At 39.9% G+C, this 18,886-nt stretch overlaps 2 protein-coding genes across 5 annotated transcripts; one reads left to right on the top strand and one right to left on the bottom strand.

Moving 5' to 3' along the window:
* Positions 1–51: 51 nt before the first annotated feature.
* On the bottom strand, positions 52–6,806 carry LOC139208216 (Golgi pH regulator). The gene is made up of 14 exons (XM_070837821.1): positions 6,585–6,806; positions 5,117–5,176; positions 4,798–4,901; positions 4,610–4,716; positions 4,402–4,503; positions 4,145–4,265; positions 3,926–4,006; positions 3,723–3,832; positions 3,525–3,613; positions 2,098–2,190; positions 1,858–1,953; positions 949–1,038; positions 762–827; positions 52–674 (listed from the first exon to the last, which is right to left on the bottom strand). The coding sequence occupies exons 1-14, from the start codon at positions 6,624–6,626 to the stop codon at positions 468–470; spliced, it is 1,368 nt and encodes a 455-aa protein (XP_070693922.1). The 5' UTR covers positions 6,627–6,806; the 3' UTR covers positions 52–467.
* A 517-nt stretch (positions 6,807–7,323) lies between these two features.
* On the top strand, positions 7,324–17,800 carry LOC139208472 (OX-2 membrane glycoprotein). Of its 4 annotated transcripts, XM_070838167.1 has the most exons (7): positions 7,324–7,506; positions 8,071–8,184; positions 8,270–8,590; positions 9,819–10,148; positions 14,209–14,493; positions 15,049–15,150; positions 15,965–17,800. In XM_070838167.1, exons 2-7 carry the CDS (start codon positions 8,103–8,105, stop codon positions 15,970–15,972), a joined length of 1,128 nt encoding a protein of 375 aa, XP_070694268.1. In that variant the 5' UTR covers positions 7,324–7,506; positions 8,071–8,102; the 3' UTR covers positions 15,973–17,800. The 4 variants fall into 4 exon arrangements, with proteins under 4 accessions (XP_070694268.1, XP_070694265.1, XP_070694264.1 ...); XM_070838164.1 differs by lacking the exon at positions 15,965–17,800 and having other exon boundaries at positions 8,101–8,184; positions 15,049–15,164; XM_070838163.1 differs by lacking the exon at positions 15,965–17,800 and having other exon boundaries at positions 8,074–8,184; positions 15,049–15,164.
* The last annotated feature ends 1,086 nt before the right edge of the window (positions 17,801–18,886 follow it).

Genomic DNA, 18,886 nt, shown 5'->3' with positions numbered 1-18,886 from the left:
TTGATGAAAATAACAGCTGCTTCAGAGGAACATGAGAGGAACATCTTGATCTTTCCTTCATATAGTCCATTTAAAACTCAGTGGGAGTGAAGCAGGAAGTGCTGTGAACAGTACAGCTCCAGTGTGTTCAGACAAAATAAAGTAATTTTGGCCAAAATAATCTAAATTTAAAAGCACAGAGAACTAAGTGTTTACATTTGCAGGTAAAATTAAATTCTTAATAGCAATGTTTGATCAGTAGATGCTTTAATTCAAGAGGGTCGTCTTCCAAATGAGTTTCCCCATGTGCTTCAATAGTTCCCCATCCCTTGCATTCAATAATCAGCCATTCCTGATTCAGGAATAGGCAGTCCAGATTATTATGTACTATATAAAAAAAGTGTGATTTCTGGATAGCCCTAAATTCCAGATTCAAAGTCACCCAAAGGGGTGAAGAGTCACATCCAGGTGGCAAGAGATGCAGAGAATCAGAGGGCCATGTGTTTCTCTGGTGCCTGCTTGTGGGCGAGATACAGGAAGAGGATGCTGGACAGGGCGCTGACCAGGAAGATGACGTCAAACCAACGGTGGTAGAAGTTGAACTGCAGCTCTCCCAGAACTTCTGTCACAATGGAGCGATACTCCAGCGGCATGCTCATACGCATCAGCAGTACAGATGATACAAAGTACATCCCCTTAGACAAAGAGAGAAAGTTTTGGTTCATCTGTTGCTTGTAGGCTGTGCTCTGTGTTATAAGACCACTATGAAGCAACACACTCACCATGATCTGAGCGAGGACAAGCACGATGACATTGGAGGATTTGCTGCTTGATATTGCATAAAAGAACTAAAAATGAAGAAAGATTAAATCTTCAGTTAAATAGAAGTGTCATTCAAAAAGAATACTAAACATATTCATTAACCTATGAACTGTGGCCATTTCAACATGTATCATGTGATAGTTTTACCTTAGTGAGGGTGATGAGTAAGCCACGAATGGATGTAACAATTATTATTCCCACCAAGATGAAAGAGATGTGTTGGGACCAAAACTTTACCTGAGATGGGGAGAGGGAGAACAAAAGAATATAAAAAGCAAAGCTATAAAAAGGAAAATTAGGGCAGCAGCAGAGGATGACAACTTTCAATCTGCATTCATTATTTGTTCCTTTAAATCTCAGTTAATACAGCTGTGTTTTATTAATTTCCTGTGTTGTGGCAGTGATCATTTCAAGTTCTGTTGCTCTCAATCCAAACCCCACGCTTCATTTTCCAATGCCTATGAGTGTATTCCTGCTTTAATACATGTTTTAGAATAGCCAAAAAACCCTAAAAAATAACAGATTGCTGTGGCTCGTCTGCCGCCGCACCGCCATTGCCAGGCCACACCACAAAACGGCACATGCACAGATATAGCAAGTTACGTAAAGTTGGAAATATACTTGGATTAATAACCCCTAAGCGAAACGTTGTTAAACCACATACAACATCTCTGATGTAACGACTGCACCTCCTTCAAACTCCACTTCATTCTTGTTTTAATCTTTATCTTTTTGTGCTATTACAGTATTGTATTGTGCAAATTCTGCAAATAATTTTTAATTTTAATTTTTTTTTTTTTTTTTAAATCGACTGACAGCCCTAATTGAGCCCTAATTTAAACATAATGCCATGGTCTGTGGTTGTGAGCAATGAGAACAATTATGTGGGGAAAGACTAAAAGAGATAATGAGCAGGTTCACTGCGGAGAAAGCAGGCGGAGTGATGATAATGGGCCGGCAATTATCCTTACAGGAGGTCATGCAGTATGACATGTGACTGTTTCTGCAGATGTGTGTGTGTGTGTGTGTGTGTGTGTGTGTGTGTGTGTGTCTTACATCAAACTGGATGCCCAAGTAGTTCACTGTAATTTCAATACCCCTTGTCACCGGATCCGTCTTTCCAACCCGATCAAACACAATATTTATAGTGGCCTGTGACAGACAGAAGAGAGATTTTTTCCTTTTTTAAATGAATCAAAGTAGTTTTTAACTAAATCTTCAACAATAAAAAAACACAACACAGTTTTAGTATGAAGAAAATACACAATGCCAGAGCACAACTGTGAATGTTCTAACCATGAAGATTTTCCAAACACAATAGATGGAAAAGAAGTATCCGAGGAAGTTGAAGTATTTCCCCTGGAATGTCTTGGAGTACTCAATCCGCTCCTAAAGATAAGGAAAGGTGGTTTTAAAGAATTAGCACATTGTTTGTTATACACAGGGATTTCTTTTATTAGGTCCTGTGATGAAATACAGGATGTGGTGATATTTAGTGTCAATGAACCTGGTTCAAATTACAGTGGGGGAAGTCTGTACATTTAAATGGAAATGCATCATGTTACAGATGTTTAAGTTTAGGCATATGTATGGAAAATGCTGTGTTTAGGCTGGTTAAAGACCGCTTAGTTTAGGTAGGTCTGGTTTGGTCTAACCAGCATTACTGATATTACCATTCAACGAAATGACTCTGTAATATGAAACGGTGACCCTAAAGTACCAGAATGACATTTTATGGGCAGAAAATTTGGGGTTTATATTCATCAGGTGCACAGAAGCTCTACTTCAATGAGATATTGTTGCTTTGTGCGTTATGAGTGAGCTAACACTTAAACCATAATAACTTTTTAATTGAGTGTACCTAAAGGCAGCTGTAAGGTCAGGGTGAAACTGATAGACGTCACTCACCTCTGTCAGGACAAAAGGAATGAAGTTTACATATTTCAGTACTTTCCCCCAATGACAGATGCTTTTAACCAGCTCTATAATCTTTCACAGGCTCAGGCCTCCCTCAGTGGCACTGACCACGCTGCCCGCTGTAATAATCAACGAAGGGGTGGTTGCTAACTGTGTCTGTCTGCTATTTGGTAAAAGGTGGTGTACAGTGGATTTTTAGAGCTTTTTTTCTTACTAAAAACAGCCTGGAATACTATGAGAGTGATGAAATTGAACCAATACAGTAATGTTATGGACAACAACATAATAAGGTGAAACTCACTAAAGCACTGTAAAGATGAGGGAGCTACAGATTCAGGTGATAGCTCTCTGTAGGTAGTGTAGTGACCCTTTTCACAGTGTTATTTTCACAATATCATTTGATACATTGTTATTCAAAAAGATAGACTGTAACTGCTTTAAGATAAATGCAAGCAACAATCTGAATGATTTTATGGTGGATTTGGAGGGTAAATAGGTATTTAGAAGAGGCCACACTGAACTACTCAGAAAGTCATTGTTGTAAACCTCATTAATTTCTTTTAAAATGCCAAACTGTCCATATTGTAAGCTAGGAGTGTCTATTTGTTCCAACTTGCAGGAATTTCATCCAAGGTTTTTAATCTTGGCCTGCATGAATTCATTCAAGATTACAGCCTGCATGTTCTTCCGTGCTTTTGTTTTTTAGTCACTATGCGCTGCACCATAGTTAAGTGGAACATAGTCTGCTTGTGCGCGTGTGTGTGTGTGTGTGTGTGTGTGTGTGTTTATGCATGCACATGTGTTACCTTAGTGGCTTGCAGATCCACAGTCTCAAGAAAGAGTTGTCGGCTCAGCTCCTCTAGAGCATCGACCTCCTGCTGGATCAGAGATAGGTCTGGAGCGAAGACGTCAAGGCTGACATCTACTACAAATACTGTGGACAATTAGTACATAGTTGCCCGGTGACAGCTGAAAATTAAGTCCTTTTGCTGTATAAAGGATACTTTCGCTGCCTGTTTGTGTGGAGGTGACACTCTTGATCATGCCCCAGAATCCTGTCTGTTTGTTCTGATCTTCCCCACGCTGGTACATCTGCCTCCGTGTCATAGCAATTCTACACAGAACAAATTGTACTGGCACAATAACTTGTTTCAATCATTTTATTTAAAACATTGTCTTTCTTTCGTTTTTTTTTTTTTTTACTCACCGTTTCTTCTTGCTCACAATCATGTCCATAGTCTGGAGTAGCCGCCTCTCCAGGGCAAGGATGTCACTGTCGGTTACATTCCTGTGAAAACAACAAAGCAGGAAGCATCAAAGCAATGCAAGCAGGGATGTGAGTCAGGGCAGTGATGCTTAAGTAGATTCAGATCAATAGGCTGTGTGATATGACTCGTACAGCTCATGTCAGCACAGTGGTGCTCACCTGAGGAAATAGGACATGTATGTGTAAGGACAATTGACGGCACCAAACCCGGACAACAGAGCCATGAGTGTGACTCCGATCACACCTACACGACTGATTAGCTGCTCAATAGACAGGATGCCTAAAGAAAAGACAACAACAGACAGAAAAGAGCGACGTCATGCAGACATAAAATTACTCACATTATTATAAAAAAGGCATCCACAATCATATAGTAGGCATATGCGTGCCCAGAGAGGAGACAGATGCACACTCACCATGTTTTGGACTGAGGATGGGGAATGGGTCTCCCAGCTTCCAGAAGAAATACATGAAGGTAAACCACACCATACAAGCAAACAGAAGCTTCTGTCTCTGCACTACACAGACAAAAAGAAACCAGCATTATGTGATATAATGTGAGAAATCAAACAGCATTCAATTTTTAATTATAGTATTTTAATTGTAATACTCAGCTATACTTACACAGGCGGATGTTGCTGACAACAAAGTAGCCAATGTAGAAAGGCACAACGAAGATTAAAACCAGCAGTATCACATATAGATTCAGCTTCCAGTGGAAATACCTAGAACTGTGGCAAAGATACAAGGGTTACAATTATTTATCTGCAATAAGAAACAATAAAACACAATTACGCATAATATGTACTTACCTACTACTTAAGGCACCCAGAATCTCAAAGATGATGAGCTCAAACATGGTACATGAAAAAGCAAACGTGACAGAGAAAACCACCTGGACAACATACTGTCGCACCTGTCAACAAACACAAAAACAGTCAACGCTGTTGGCACTGAGGACTTGCACTGATTGATGCAGGCATACAGCTCTATTGGTGGTGAACAGGTAAAAATGTACTCATGTGTTTTCCTCATTGGAGTCACTGTTATGCCTGAGCCCCGTATCACTACACATCCACACATTCATCCTAGTGGTGACTTGAAAATAAATGTCTTGTGATGAAATGGTACCTCATAATCTTTAAACAGCTGCCGCATAAAGAATAACCAGCCAAATCCAAAGAACAGCACCTGTGTTGAATTAAATGGGAATAATTTGGAGGAAGGAGGAAAGGGGGAGGAGGTTACATTGGAAATTCTCATCACAAAACATACACATTTCCTGTCTGAGTTTCAACACATCAACAGGTTTTAGTGAATCAAGTCTATGAATTAAGACATTTTGACTTGTTGCAGAAGGAAAAGCACAGGTTTAAATGATAAAATTAATGATGGCTGAATTCCATTTAGCTGCATCAGTTTCAGGGCCCTGGTATTGTGCATGCTGCTTCGCTGTAACACTGCCATGGCTTACTGGGTCAACTTAATACTGCAGAAACATCATTATCATAAGTGTTATTATTACCACCTGTGCTTTTCCTAATGTCACATGTCAAAATGATTTGGGTGAAAAAGCCTGTTTGTCACACACAATTGTCTTTACCAACAACAAGCAGTTAATCTCACATGCAAAACACTGAATACATCTCAGCATTAACTCATTCTAGCATTACAAAATTATATCTGTCTCCCAACAAGAATATGCTCTCACTCGTGACGCAATAACCTAAAAAGCGCTGACAATACCACCACAGTATGTAATCAACACCGTCTTTCAAATGTTTTTGCATCATTCACCATTACAGAACTTTACTGTGTGGAGCGTGCTGCCTGATGGATTACATTATGTAATATGCTTCAATATGCTTAACAGTATTTTTGCTACCTTTGTGCTGACTATTTCCAAAATGCACAAAGATGAAACATAGGTTATTCCAGTTTCTATACAATACATACATGTATAGGATACCCACCAGGCTATACAGATACATAACAATGCCTGTCATGTCATGTCAATGCACTTTTTTCTTCTTTTTATGGATCTTTATCTATGATCTATGTTTCTCTCTGATGTATGTTTCTTCTTTGTGAGAATAATCTGTGTGAATCAACGGATCATTTTCTTTTGTGTCAATAAAGTTACTCAGTTTAATCCACATAGATTGCTGTTGTGCTGGCTGTCAATCAATCTGTCTTTATATCGTTAACCTTTATTTATATCGCGCCAATTCACAACAGTGTTATCTCAAGACGCTTCCCATAAAGGGCAGGTTTAGACCAAACTCTTTAATTAAGAGGGAGACCCAACGATTCAGGAATTCAAAATGATGGATTCAAGAATCTCCACATGAGCAAGGCTGCGTGGACACTTGTGAAAAAGGGACCTCAGCATTGAAAAATGTCCATACTGTAAAAACGGTTTACTGTTTTCAAGACTTCCTCGTGTTAAGACTTGTTACATGTTGCACAAGGAAGCTGTAATGTAAGTCTCAAAGCAGCGTAGCTAACTTTTACTATAACATTAGCCTGCAACATGCGCCGGGTAGTCTCTAAAGACACGTTACAGCTGGTCGACTTTACCAACCCATCACCAACTTACCTGTGAGGTGAACATGATGACTGAATCCACTAGAAACGACATGTTATTACCAGTAAAACAGCCTTTGGCCCGCTCCAATACTGACTGTACAGAAGTAGCAGGGTCGGGGACAGTTTTAATTCATGCTGATATGAAAAACAACCAGGCTTGAAACGTTTGTTATGTCGTTGAACAGCTCATTTTAGGAGCATTTGTTGTTCAGCTGTCAAGCTAGTCCGTGTGGTTACGTCATCAGGGCGAGCCCGGCAAACACACTTCCGTCGCAAAAATGTGACGTTTCACAAAAAAATCCAACTAAAAAACAAGTAAATCACAAGATTCATAGATTTCGTAGTAATGAAAAACATTTACTAATATATTTTGGATTGATAGTAAAACATGAACTTACTTTTAAAAACAGTGGCGACTTTTGCTGTGCCTTTGTAGTTACCGTGTTTGCCTGTAGAGGTCGACAAAAATGTAGATAATAATCATTTTTAATACCTGAGCACACTACTGCAAATACTTGCTTACTACTATTTTGAATGTTTGTAATTTGCAACTGACATGTTTTTTCTACAGCACAAGTGGAATCAGAGATATATGCTGAAATCTCCACCTGCCCCACAAGGCAGCACACACACACACACACACACACACACACACACACACACACACACACACACACACTAGAGGGCGCTTTGAGCGCAAAACCGTGCTGCACCCAGAAATCCTCCACATCCAGAAAACTGAAGTTTGGAGCCGCCGTCGGCTGGTGTTCATTGTGTTGGTGGTGCGCTGAATAGAAAACAGTCGGATGAGTAAAAATAGTTTGTGGAGTGATGTTTCCAAAGACTGCTGGGTCATAAAGACGGGCGAGATGTTGCAGAGGTAGAGCGTCTTCAACTGTTGGCTTTTACCTTTTGCATTTGGACAAGCAGAGGTGAGTGTCTCAGTCTCATGGGTGGATAATTTATATGACACAGGGGCCAGAAAATATGTGAACTGATAATTCAGCTGTAATTAGTTATCTTGATTAACTACAGATGGTCTCCTTTAATCCCAAACTGTGGAACTTTTATACAATTGATGCGTTACTTTAGTGTATAGCTGGTTATAATGCGCTTGCTTTTATTTATTGAGTTCATTGCAAGTTTATTTGACTTTAATTCACACTACAATCGGTTTAGTCAGTGATGTGGCAGGAAAAAACTTCTCATATGTTTAAAGAGCCCTGATAACTTTGATACCTATTCTAATCTGAAGGTCTTTGTACACTGCATCCTAGAGCACTTGACTTGAGGAAAATATTTTGCATTGCATCCCACTGAACAGTTTTCTAGACTTTTAAATGCAGTTTACTCTGCTGAGCAGCCTGTAATGTCCACAGGAGCAGGAGAGAACAATTCTCATGTTAAACTCTTCCTGTAGCACTGTTGGATCACAATTTGTAGAAATTCTAGGAGGGTTTGAGTGAGACAACGTTTGAAATATGTCCACTTCTCAGTAGCTCTCTTCCTCTTTCCTGTTAAATGAGCAATGAAGATGATGAGGATCCAGGCCTCCTGTAGGAAAGGACTGCAGGTGTGTTTACTCCTACTGATGGTGGGAAGCCTGCACGGTGAGTATGCCATGCTGAAAAGATATGGATAAACTCAAATCAGGAACTACCGTCACAATTTTTTTCATACTGGTGGATGTTTCAGGCAGGGTGACAGCGCCAGACCATCTGGAAGCTCCAGTGGAGAGGCCCTTCACTCTGACATGCAGTGTTTCGAGGGATCGAGGCGAGTCTCTGAGGCAGGTGCGTTGGCTGGATGTCCAGAATCAGACCCTGCTGACTTACCAGCCCGACAACAGAGACAGTGTGAGTGGACAGCAGCACGTAGAGCTCGCCTCCTCCCCAAAAGACACCTCGGCTATCACCATCCGCAGGGTGGGCTTCCGTGACGAAGGCTGCTACACCTGCATCTTTGACATGCATCCCTCTGGTTCAAAGCAACGACAGACCTGCCTTACTGTTACCGGTGAGTAAGGCCACTCAGGATGCAGTTTCTGCACATAGAAGAATTCCAGTTTGTTACAGTATAGACGAGACCTAATGCATTTCCCAAAGAGTATATAAACTTTTAATAGGGATGACCCATCACTTTCTGTCGTCTTTCTTTGTTGACTCTGACAAAGGCAAAATAGTGTATGAATATCTACTCCACAGCCTAATAATTATATTTTTGATGTATTAAGCCAGAGTAAGAATGCATCTATTTAGATACTATGAATTTAGATGGTTTTATCCAGAAATACTTAAAAATGAGTATCAGTAGAATAAGCTTTGGTTCTTGGATCTCCAGTGACGAGTAGTAAGGAGCCAAAGTACTTTAATGACATGCTGTTCTGTGAGGGAAGTACATGGGCCTCTGACATACATTAAAGGAGATGTTTAGATGAAACATGAGATTGAGAACACAAGTCAGGAAGTGACTCTGCTATTTTAACACAGATGTGAAGGTCATGAACCACGTTGGAGAAACGTCCACATGAGGCCAGGTTGAGTAATGACCGTATTGAGACATAGAGACAGGTGTCACCCTTAGAGTCAAACTGAAGGAGCTCAAATATCCAGGATCTGTTCAGCGAAACTGCATAGAAATGTGTAGTTTCTTAGCTGAATCCATCGTTTTAGTGTTTATATTGGATTTTATTTTGTTTTTTCTCACCCCTGTTGTTCTTTCCACCAACTGGGAGATATTGATGGTGTTTCTGATATCAACAATTCAGAATTACAAGTCAGAGGCTGCTGTTCCCACTTTGCGGTTTAAATGGAATAAGGTGAATGTGGCATAACTGATCTTGGATGCTCGCCTTTTGCACCCGCCCATTAAAATGAAACAAAACCAATTCTTCAGTCGACTCCAGGGACAGCTACCCCTCCCTACAACCTGAATATCAATATGCGGGAGGATTTCCTGAGAAAATATATAAATACAGTTGTCCCTAACCTCCCCTAACCTCTGAACACACATTGATGAGCCTGTTGAGGCTCAGCCAGTCATGTTAATAAAGAGCTCTGGAACAGGGGGAGAGGGAGGGCTTATTTTTCTAACCAGAACCAGCTGCTGCAGATTCCAGAAACTGGTTTCTGTTTGGGTGCCTCATATTGTCCTGTTTTTCATCTTCTGTCTCCATGTTCTTTTCCTTATCTCCTGTCCTCATCCATCGTTCTCTCACTGTATGGCGGGCTCCTTTTACCCCCAGCCCAAGTCACTGCTGACAGCAACAAGACGGCAGTGAGCGGCAAGAAGGCCTCCCTCTCGTGCTCCTACGGTTTGCCTGAAAAAGTGGAGCAGGTCATGTGGAAACACACCTCTGCAAAAGGAGACTCCATGGAGGTGGCCTCCTTTGCAAAGCGGAGCGACCCCATGATAGAGCCACCGTACCAGGGGAGAGTCTGGCTGAGTGCCTCCCTGTCAGACAGTCAGCTCACCATCCAGCCTGTCACCATCCAGGACGAGGGCTGCTACACTTGCCTGTACTCCACATATCCTGATGGGCCGAAGAGCTCCACGGTTTGCCTCGCCACCTATGGTAAACAGCTTTTCACCAACCAGCCTTTATTACTGATTATTTTGCATTACATTATTAAAATTATGGCCCACACAGAATCAAAATGGTTGAGAAATACTTGAGGAAGAGCAGATTGATTATGCACAATGTAAAGTGCATAGTGTGTATCAGATGGTGCTTGTGATCTTATAAACAGTGTCATTTCTGTTTACTGTACATTTACAGTACATTCCTACATCATGCGATGTAGGAATAACTCTGGATTAGAGGATAAGTATTTTTTCAAGACTACTCACTACTAGATACAATACTCACATTCCCATATGTATGCTGGAGGAGTTAATGGACGGCGTAATCATTTCTCCTGATCATACTGGCTGTGAACTGATGCCTCTGTAGTGAAACTCCAATGCAAGACATGGGAGGCAAAATTCATACACCTCTGTCTGTACGAAAACGCTAAGGAATAAGATTCGTAGCACTCTAATATCTGTACCAAGCCTCCATGAAGTGCACCAGGCTGTGAAGCCAAACCGTGTAATTACAACTATGGCATCTGTCACCTCGTGCCATTGGGCTCAAAAAGAAATTTTTCCATACACTGACACTGTGAAAGAGATGTCTGTAAATCAGCAGATAAAATTTTTTTAGAGAGTCACAACCCTGCGAAATAATTTGATCCAGTCAGTCTGATAACATTTGGAAAGTCTAGAAGAGCCACATGATTAAACAATTTTCCTCCAACGCTGTATCCAATTCTCTTTACGTCCATCGTCTGTATAATAAAACTGGGCAACTGTTTACCTTTGAAGGAAACAGCTAATCGAGCTCTGCACAAAGGTAATAAAATCTGACAAAAATTCCCAAATTGTTAAAATAATCCATTAAATTCAGCTGAAAGTAAAATGTGTTTTGACAGCAAGGAAACACAAAGAGGGAATTTTGTACTCAAAAGACTGCAAGTTAGGAAGACACCACTTGGTTTGGCTAGCTCAGATTACTGAGTCCGCTTTGCTTAAAAAAACAGAATAACAAACGGAAACCCATTCTTATCCCCAGTTGTTATGCTTTGAGTGTCCTTTGATGAAATTTGACTTGCTGGTAGCGCTGGAGGAAAAGTCAAGGGATCAACAAAGTTATGTTTTAGTCTGGAGACCATGGATATCTTTACCGACTTACACACCAAATTTCATGGCAATCCATTAAATTGACGTAAACAATATTTCATTGACCAACAGACTGACCCCAATTTCCCCCCCAAGAGCTGCAAAAATGACTAAAGATATGATATTGAGGGCAGATACATTCATTTCTTGCTGATGCTGTTGTTGTTACCACAGTTATCAGTCTTTTGCTGCTTTGTTTCCACAATACTGTCACTTTTGTCTTAACGTTACTGGCAGAACTTTTCCTCTGTATGAAGTGTGAGTTGCTGAGATGAACAATTTTCGCAAGGCTGTAGTTATGTGTGACTATGTTGTACGGTAGATGTAGGAGCCAGGGAAGATGGGATCTTGTGGAAAAATGAAGTCAGATGTGTGAGAAACGCTAAGAGACTCAACCTGGACTTTGTGTCTACAGGAAAGACAGGCACCCCTGGGATTGACAGAGGAATGTTGATCTTTTCTTCCTGATTGTAGCTGCTAAATGTTTTCATGATACAGCAAAGCTAGCTAAGCTGTCGGCCGATGTATTAACACACAAACACAGAGCAGTGTGTCCATGTGAAGAATGAACCATTCGAAAGAATGATGGAGGCAGGGAGTGAGCTCCTGATGCATGACTGTGTCAGTGTTTGCAGCAGACAGTGATTCTCTCTGTGCTTTGTCTCTCTCTCTCTTTGCTCTTTTGCTTTCCCACTTTTCTCCTGCTTCCCTTTCTCTCACAGTTATCTCAACAAACAGATGTGCTTTTGTTTGAAATTGAACTGTACAGTACAGTAGGTGTTTCTGATAGTGACGCACGATTAGCATTAATGTTTTTCTTGCTGCTTACTGCTTCCATCGGTCCTCCACCCCCCACCCCACTCTGAATGATGTGATGCCCCCTCCTTTACTCACACTCTCACACTTATTGTCCACAGAACAGTGACAAGAAAACACACACACACACACACACAAATGCACATCATCTCACAAAATTATTACAAAAGTCATTGAAACCGTGAAACCATTTTAAAAGCATAAAAGTCATCTAACCATAAATGAGGCCGCCAGGAGCTTCAGTGAGTTTCAATTCATTGTTTAGCTGGCTGACAAAGTATTAAGAAAATAACTTTAAAAAGGTTTTTTTTGTTCTGGCTGTGGCTGGCTGTTTTCAGTAAAAAAAAAAAAAAAAAGCTCTTAAAACCCTCCCTGCTTAGCCCTAAACAGCAGACAGACACATAATTTATGTTAGTGACTAGCTGGTGAACACAGTGGAGGATTTAGCAGCTCAAGAATTAAATGTCTCCCTCAGGGGTTGGTGGAGACCAAAAACAGAGCTAAAAAGACATGATGAATGATAATGTTGCTTGGTAACTTTTCTTTTTCCTTTAACTTTTCCAAGTTCATTATATCAAGGTAGAAGGTGATGCTATGTCGATGTTGAATTCACACTCTGCGTGAACGGCCATGAATATCAGTAACTGCAGGTTGAACATAGACTGTAAATAAGAAGTGGACGAAGCTTCCTGGTCTGAAAAGTGAAGCCACTGTGGAAGTGCCTTAAACCTGCATTTGTTCAAATGGCCAGCAGGGGGCAACCCTGCTGGTTTCACAAAGAAGTCTGAATGAATAGAAATCTACGGTAAAATGACCTCACTTCACAGAGTTCATGGTGTCAGTCACTAGTTTCAAGTCTTCTTCAAACAGCCTTCTTGAAACATCTTCATTTAGTAAATTACGGTCTAATTTAGAAGAAAATAGACAATAAAGAAGAGTCTGCTTTAGGGTGGGACTATGTTGTGACTAACCAATCAGAGGTGGTCTTTGTGGAACGAATGTCATTTCTGGGTCCAAAAAACCAAGATGGTGACACCCATGACACCAAGATGGCGACGCCCGTAAAGCCAATTTGGAGGCTTCAAAATGGCAGTTCGCCAACCAAGGGGTGATGTCACAGTGGCTGCATCCACTTCTATATACAGTACACAGTCGATGAGGTTAAAGTACATCGAACAAGCTATGCAGTATGAAAAGACGCCATTATAAATAAAATAAGTGGATGTAAAAAGTAACAAAATGAAAATACTAAAGTAAAGTAGAAATATCTCAAGTACCGCATTCGAGCAAATATAAGTATTTGCAAAACGTAGTGCAAATCAATCCTTTGTTGGAAATTGTTTCGTAAATGTTTCATTCCTTTTCTACATGTATTTTAATGACTTTAGGTCTAGTTAACATTATATTACATCACATTAGTACAGATTGTTAGGAATTTGGTATAAAGACATGGGAAAAACTGTGGAATTTCATTGGAAATGAAGCCCAAATTTCACACTAGCTATGTGCTCATTTAGAAAACATTTATTTGGACTGTTGTACGAACTTTTTACTGTTTTGGTTCAGCCACCTCAAAATCTGATACAATCCAGACCAATGATGGGCGAAGTTCACCACCTAGACCTCTGAGAAGACATAAACTGTGAGGGCCAAATATCTGTGGCTAACCGTGTTCTTGCCAACAAAAATGTTCTCAGTTCCAGTGTATCACATTCCTCAGTCAGCCCCGAGAACAGAGAATTGAAAACAGCCAGAGATTTACTTATGGATCTTAAGTGAGCAGGAATTCACATACCGTAGCTGATCCAAAGGCTCCATGGTTTTTCCCAGGTATCATCTCAGCAACTTACTCAAAGATGATATGAAAATATACAAATACAAACTAAACTACAATCAAAATTTTAGGATTTAGGATTAAAATAATACGGTTCATATGCCTCTTCTCCAATAGCGTACTCTGCATGTTTCACTTAATTTTTGATCAGTGTGTGATAACATTTGTGGTGCTTTCTTGCTCGTGCTTTTCACACATAGCACAAGAACAAAGAAAAACGTGTTGTATTGTATTTCATGTCATATGATTAATTTATTTCTCTTAGTGCTGCCCAAACCTCAGGTGAGCTACAAGACTACCTCTCCAGGAGTTATCGAAGCCAACTGCACCTCAGTGTCGCGCCCCCCAGCGGAGATAGTGTGGAACGTGGAGAGGGATAACCGCACCATGGGCCCCCCTGTGACGACACAGCTCCCACAGGGCGACGGTACCACTCTGGTCATCAGTACACTGACTGTCCAATCAGGACTGCTGAAAGATGTGTCTGTCAAATGCTTGGTGCATCACAAAGGGCTTGAGTCACCCATTGCTGTATCCATGAACACTAAAAGTAAGTTGTCGTTAGTGAGCCTACTTACCAAAATGTTTAATCGTATTGTGTTTTTATGTGATTTATGTCATATTACTTGAGATGTTGTTGGAAAAAGAAGCATACTAACAATCCAGACTACCACTAAGAATACTAAAAGAAAACAGCAGAGATTGTTGGAAACTGCAGAAGTTCTCCTCCTCCTGTTTCCCAGGTGTACAGTTTCCCCTGTACAACAATTTCTAAAATATATTTTGTGTAACAAACCTGTATTAGTTTTAAGGCAGCTAATGATAGGCGGTAATTAAATGTGCTTATATGTGCCACGTGTGCAAGTGCTTTAATTTGCTGGAACCCTTTAGTTGACCTCGGTTTCATGTGTCAGGAGTGCACACATTAGGGCGATCTTAAATCTAATCAGGGATGGTCCACAAAAGGGAAGCAGTTTCCAGACTAGTACAGGCATTAGAGTGCAGTACATAGACAAATACAAACACATACATGTACATTTTGCTCCTCACTACATTTAAACTGGCCTCTGCCAAAATCTGCTGATCAGTTGTGTCTCCCTCCTAGTTGGCACGGCTCTCACCATCCTGATCTCAGTCACTACAGTGGCAGCCCTGTTGGTCATGTCTCTCTGCTTTTGCCTTTGGAAGTGTTTCTTACACAAAGAAGGTGAGTGTGTGTGACGTGCTTATTGTATGTTTTCTTGTTTGCCATTGTCAAGATTTATCTCAAGTTTAATTAAAAGGAAAATTAATTTGGCTACTATACTACACACCTAATATCTACACACCTTTTGGACCATTTAGATACAGATAAAAAAAAATCATCTACTTCTCAAGAATATGGAGATCCAGTTAAACAGCAGCTACAAAGTCTTTGTTTTTGGCCTCCACCCGTCCCTCCCTCACCTGCATTTTTAGATTTGTTGGAACAGAACAAAAGAGAGCTGTTGCCAACTGACTTTCAAACACATTTCACACTTTCTCGCATTTGGAGATTTCTTACACAGTTACACTACTATTACCTTCTCTGTCTGAGCATAAAAGAGTTATATTATCTGTAATAATAGGCCTACATGCTTCCATACTTCATGCTTTCATGCACATGCATTATGTTGAAACATTATTGGCTGAACCCTATTAAAATGAGATCCAGACCTCATCACTTCAGATGATGTACTGTACAAAATATCACAATACTTTTTTTTTTCATAACCCTGCTGGCCGAAATGTGAACTGTGCAGCTGTGGCTCCTCTTCAGAGATCCGAACTGAAATGCTTTGGCGCACCTCAGTGCTAGTCTGATTGTATTGTCCATAGCTGCACAAAGTCAAATATGAAATCATATTTTCTTTTGATAAAATATCCAAGTATGAAAAATAACTTTTCAAAAAATATATTAACCTGTTGAGCCCTAGCCTCTATTTTGCCCAAAGTTAATGCATTCTTTAATTTTGTGTCATTACTACTCTTGCTCTCTCCAGCTGATTAATCTTTCAGATGAGGCTGAAAAGGAGAGGCAGTGTTCTTCAGAGCCAACCTGCAGAATTGTTTCCCTGCATCATCATCACCATCCTCATCATCTTCTTGGGACAAAGAGAAGAAGTTCTGGCACACAGGCCATAGGATGTCAAATACAATCCTATTTATGAGCGCCGACTGTACAGCGACATTCATCTCTGCTATTTTGCCTCTGCATCTGACTCTTATATAATCTCCAGGCTGTCCTCACATGAAGTTGATGAGGAAATGTGGAGTGGTTAATTTTTTTTTCTCTCTGGTTCTGTAATTGATTGAGTTGGTGGCTACACATTCCTCCACACTCAGCACAGTCACTGTATGGCAGGTTAAAATACAGTGATTTTGCTGTCACAGCATATTCCATGTCATTACAGTACATTCCTCTAAGTCTGGTGATATTATATTTGTCTTATTCAACAAATCCCATTAAAAGACTAACCGCCCCCCTGCACTGTTGGCCAAAAAAATGATTAAAAACACATCAATGCGCCACATGATGCACTGGTGACATGGCTAGAACTGTAGTTTATTTTAAATGTATCCCATATACTCTCTCCTGCTCCCATAAATACTCACTAGTATACCAAATGTATATTAATCCCCAGCTGAAAATAGTCCCCAGCTATGTATCCCTTTTTGAGTAACGTGGTAAAAACTACAGTGCCCAGCTGTTTTAGGAAATTATTTAGCTTTTTTTCATTTTTATTTTAAAAGCCTATATTTGTGTGTTGTGTTTTTAAATATTCCTGTCCAAGTCTTGGTTTGCACCTCAGCCAAACCAGTATTGTAAAGGTGAGACGAATGCTTTGATATTTCTGGTATTTACATGGGATTTTTTAACAATAGGAAAAATATAGAATATCGCCAAACTTATCCTTTGAATAACACCCTCAATTGGCAAAGAGCTCACCATTATGATTTTACTCCTTGTACCTCAGTCAAAAGCCTCTGTTACTTCTGTGCATATTTTAAAGCTGGGTGGGGTAAGGGATGTTCTTCATTAGTTTAACTGTGTAATAAGAGGACTGCATAAATATGTCTCGTGTTATATCTATTGCAAACTTTTCTACATGTTTCAAAGTCTGTTTATGTGTGTTGCCACATGATGTGTGTGTGTGTGTGTGTGTGTGTGTGTCTGTGTGTGCATGCGCGCATGTGTGCATATTTGTCAGAGGTTAAATTCCACAGTCAGATAGCTTGAATCAATTCTCCAGGGAAGCAACACTGAAACCTTCTAGGTGGCCCTGAAAGGAATGCATGTCTTGCTGGCTGTCTACACAGCAGAGTCAGGCAAATTCCTGTGTGTGATGATGTGAGTGCACAGGTTGGACTGTGATGGGGTGGCTTAGTGGTGAAATGGTGAAAAAAACCCTAAACCCATGCCTGCTCATGAGTATGTTGATCAAAGCTTTAAATCTAATGTTATGAGGCCCGTGGGGTATCATGTCTGCATGTGTATTTGGACATTTAAAAGCTTTATACTGATTTTATCGTGTATGTCAAATCATATGATTTGGATTTGTCAGTTAGAATAACATGCTGGTTGTTAAGCTGCAGTGCTTCAATCCAGCACATCACATTCCTCACCTCAAAAGCAAACGATCCTGATTACAAGTTCAGAGCTTACACAAGAATAATTCTGAAATGTTGTGTTATAATAATAAAAGAAATGAAAATGTGACATAGTATTCAGCACTGTACAGAGCAACTGTAGCCCCGTTAAAGAAGAAATTATGAAACAACCATTTAAAGTTGTTATGACCAACCATGTAAAGTTGATGCAATAAATGCAACAAACAGAATAATACAAATATTAAAAATACGTTTCTGAATCTTTATTAATTAAAAATGTTTCAGTGCCACTCTTTCAGCTTTTTCAACTCATCTTCGTTCTTCTCAGAAAAAAAAATGAAATTCCTTTCTGCTGTGCCAAACCTGGCTTCCAGATGCTCATTTTTGGGTGCCTTTTTCATCCTAGGCCAAGCGGGCTATGATGGACCTCGCAGAGCAAGAAAACATGCACATGTTGTGCACACACGTTCACACACAGCCTGCAGCACATGCCAATTATGTTCTGATGTATTCAGAAACTCTGGGATAACATACAATATTTATTAGTTCTGCTGAATATATGTTTACGTATTTAACTCATATTATGACACATATGCAATACATCGTATTATAATATATTTCATTAGTGTCAGAGTTAATTAATATTAGACTGTTTGGTTAGATGATGTGTAGCTAAAGCAGGGCATAAAAATCAGCTACCTGTATCATTTATAAGAATAAAACATGTTAAATGTTTATTCTGACTCATTAAAGAAATGAATTTTCTGATTTCTGAAATTTTAATAATAATGGCTGTCCTCATCATAAATCCTAGTGATGCATACTTGTGTGTAATATTCCTGCAGACATCTGTATGTGTAGAGTACATTTTGGAGGAAAAAATTACGTGTATTTAGTTCTCCTACCTCGTGCTGTAGACTGAGGCCACACACTCAGGCTCAAATCAAATCACACCAGCCACAAACATGTCTGTACATTTCGTTCTGTGCTGTTTATATGTGTTGTGTGTGTGTGTGTGTGTGTGTTTGTCTGTGTGTTAGATATTAAATTCCATAGTTGTAAAGTTTGAAATCTATTCCCCAAAGACTCAAAGCTGAAACCTTTTTCATTCCCCTGTAAAGGTATCCATGTCTTACTGCTTGTTTACATTTTTACAGAGAGAATAAAAGTGTGAGGTGTTTAGATGAGGCAGCTTAGTGGCTTTAGTGTACATTAAAAGACCTGCTCAGAAATAAGAACACATTATGCTATTACTTGGGTGTGCAGGTTAAACCTCAAAAAGAACCATTGTAATCTTTTAAAAGGGTCCTCGC

Source organism: Pempheris klunzingeri, chromosome 10 (assembly GCF_042242105.1).
Source record: "Pempheris klunzingeri isolate RE-2024b chromosome 10, fPemKlu1.hap1, whole genome shotgun sequence".
NCBI classification, from domain to species: domain Eukaryota; kingdom Metazoa; phylum Chordata; class Actinopteri; order Acropomatiformes; family Pempheridae; genus Pempheris; species Pempheris klunzingeri.
The sequence above is the reverse complement of the archived record's forward strand: the minus strand, read 5'-3'. Positions and strand labels throughout refer to the sequence as shown.

What these genes read in the sequence shown, in the direction of transcription:
- LOC139208216 (XM_070837821.1), bottom strand. Translation starts at nt 6,626, where the DNA reads ATGTCGTTTCTAGTGGATTCAGTCATCATGTTCACCTCACAG. An exon ending in ATTGTGAGCAAGAAGAAACG is followed by an intron (nt 3,833 to 3,925) that starts GTGAGTAAAAAA and finishes TGTTCTGTGTAG; the next exon opens with AATTGCTATGACACGGAGGC. An exon ending in ACTTGGGCATCCAGTTTGAT is followed by an intron (nt 1,039 to 1,857) that starts GTAAGACACACA and finishes TCCCCATCTCAG; the next exon opens with GTAAAGTTTTGGTCCCAACA.
- LOC139208472 (XM_070838164.1), top strand. Translation starts at nt 8,103, where the DNA reads ATGAAGATGATGAGGATCCAGGCCTCCTGTAGGAAAGGACTGCAGGTG. An exon ending in GATGGTGGGAAGCCTGCACG is followed by an intron (nt 8,185 to 8,269) that starts GTGAGTATGCCA and finishes TGGATGTTTCAG; the next exon opens with GCAGGGTGACAGCGCCAGAC. An exon ending in GGTTTGCCTCGCCACCTATG is followed by an intron (nt 10,149 to 14,208) that starts GTAAACAGCTTT and finishes TATTTCTCTTAG; the next exon opens with TGCTGCCCAAACCTCAGGTG.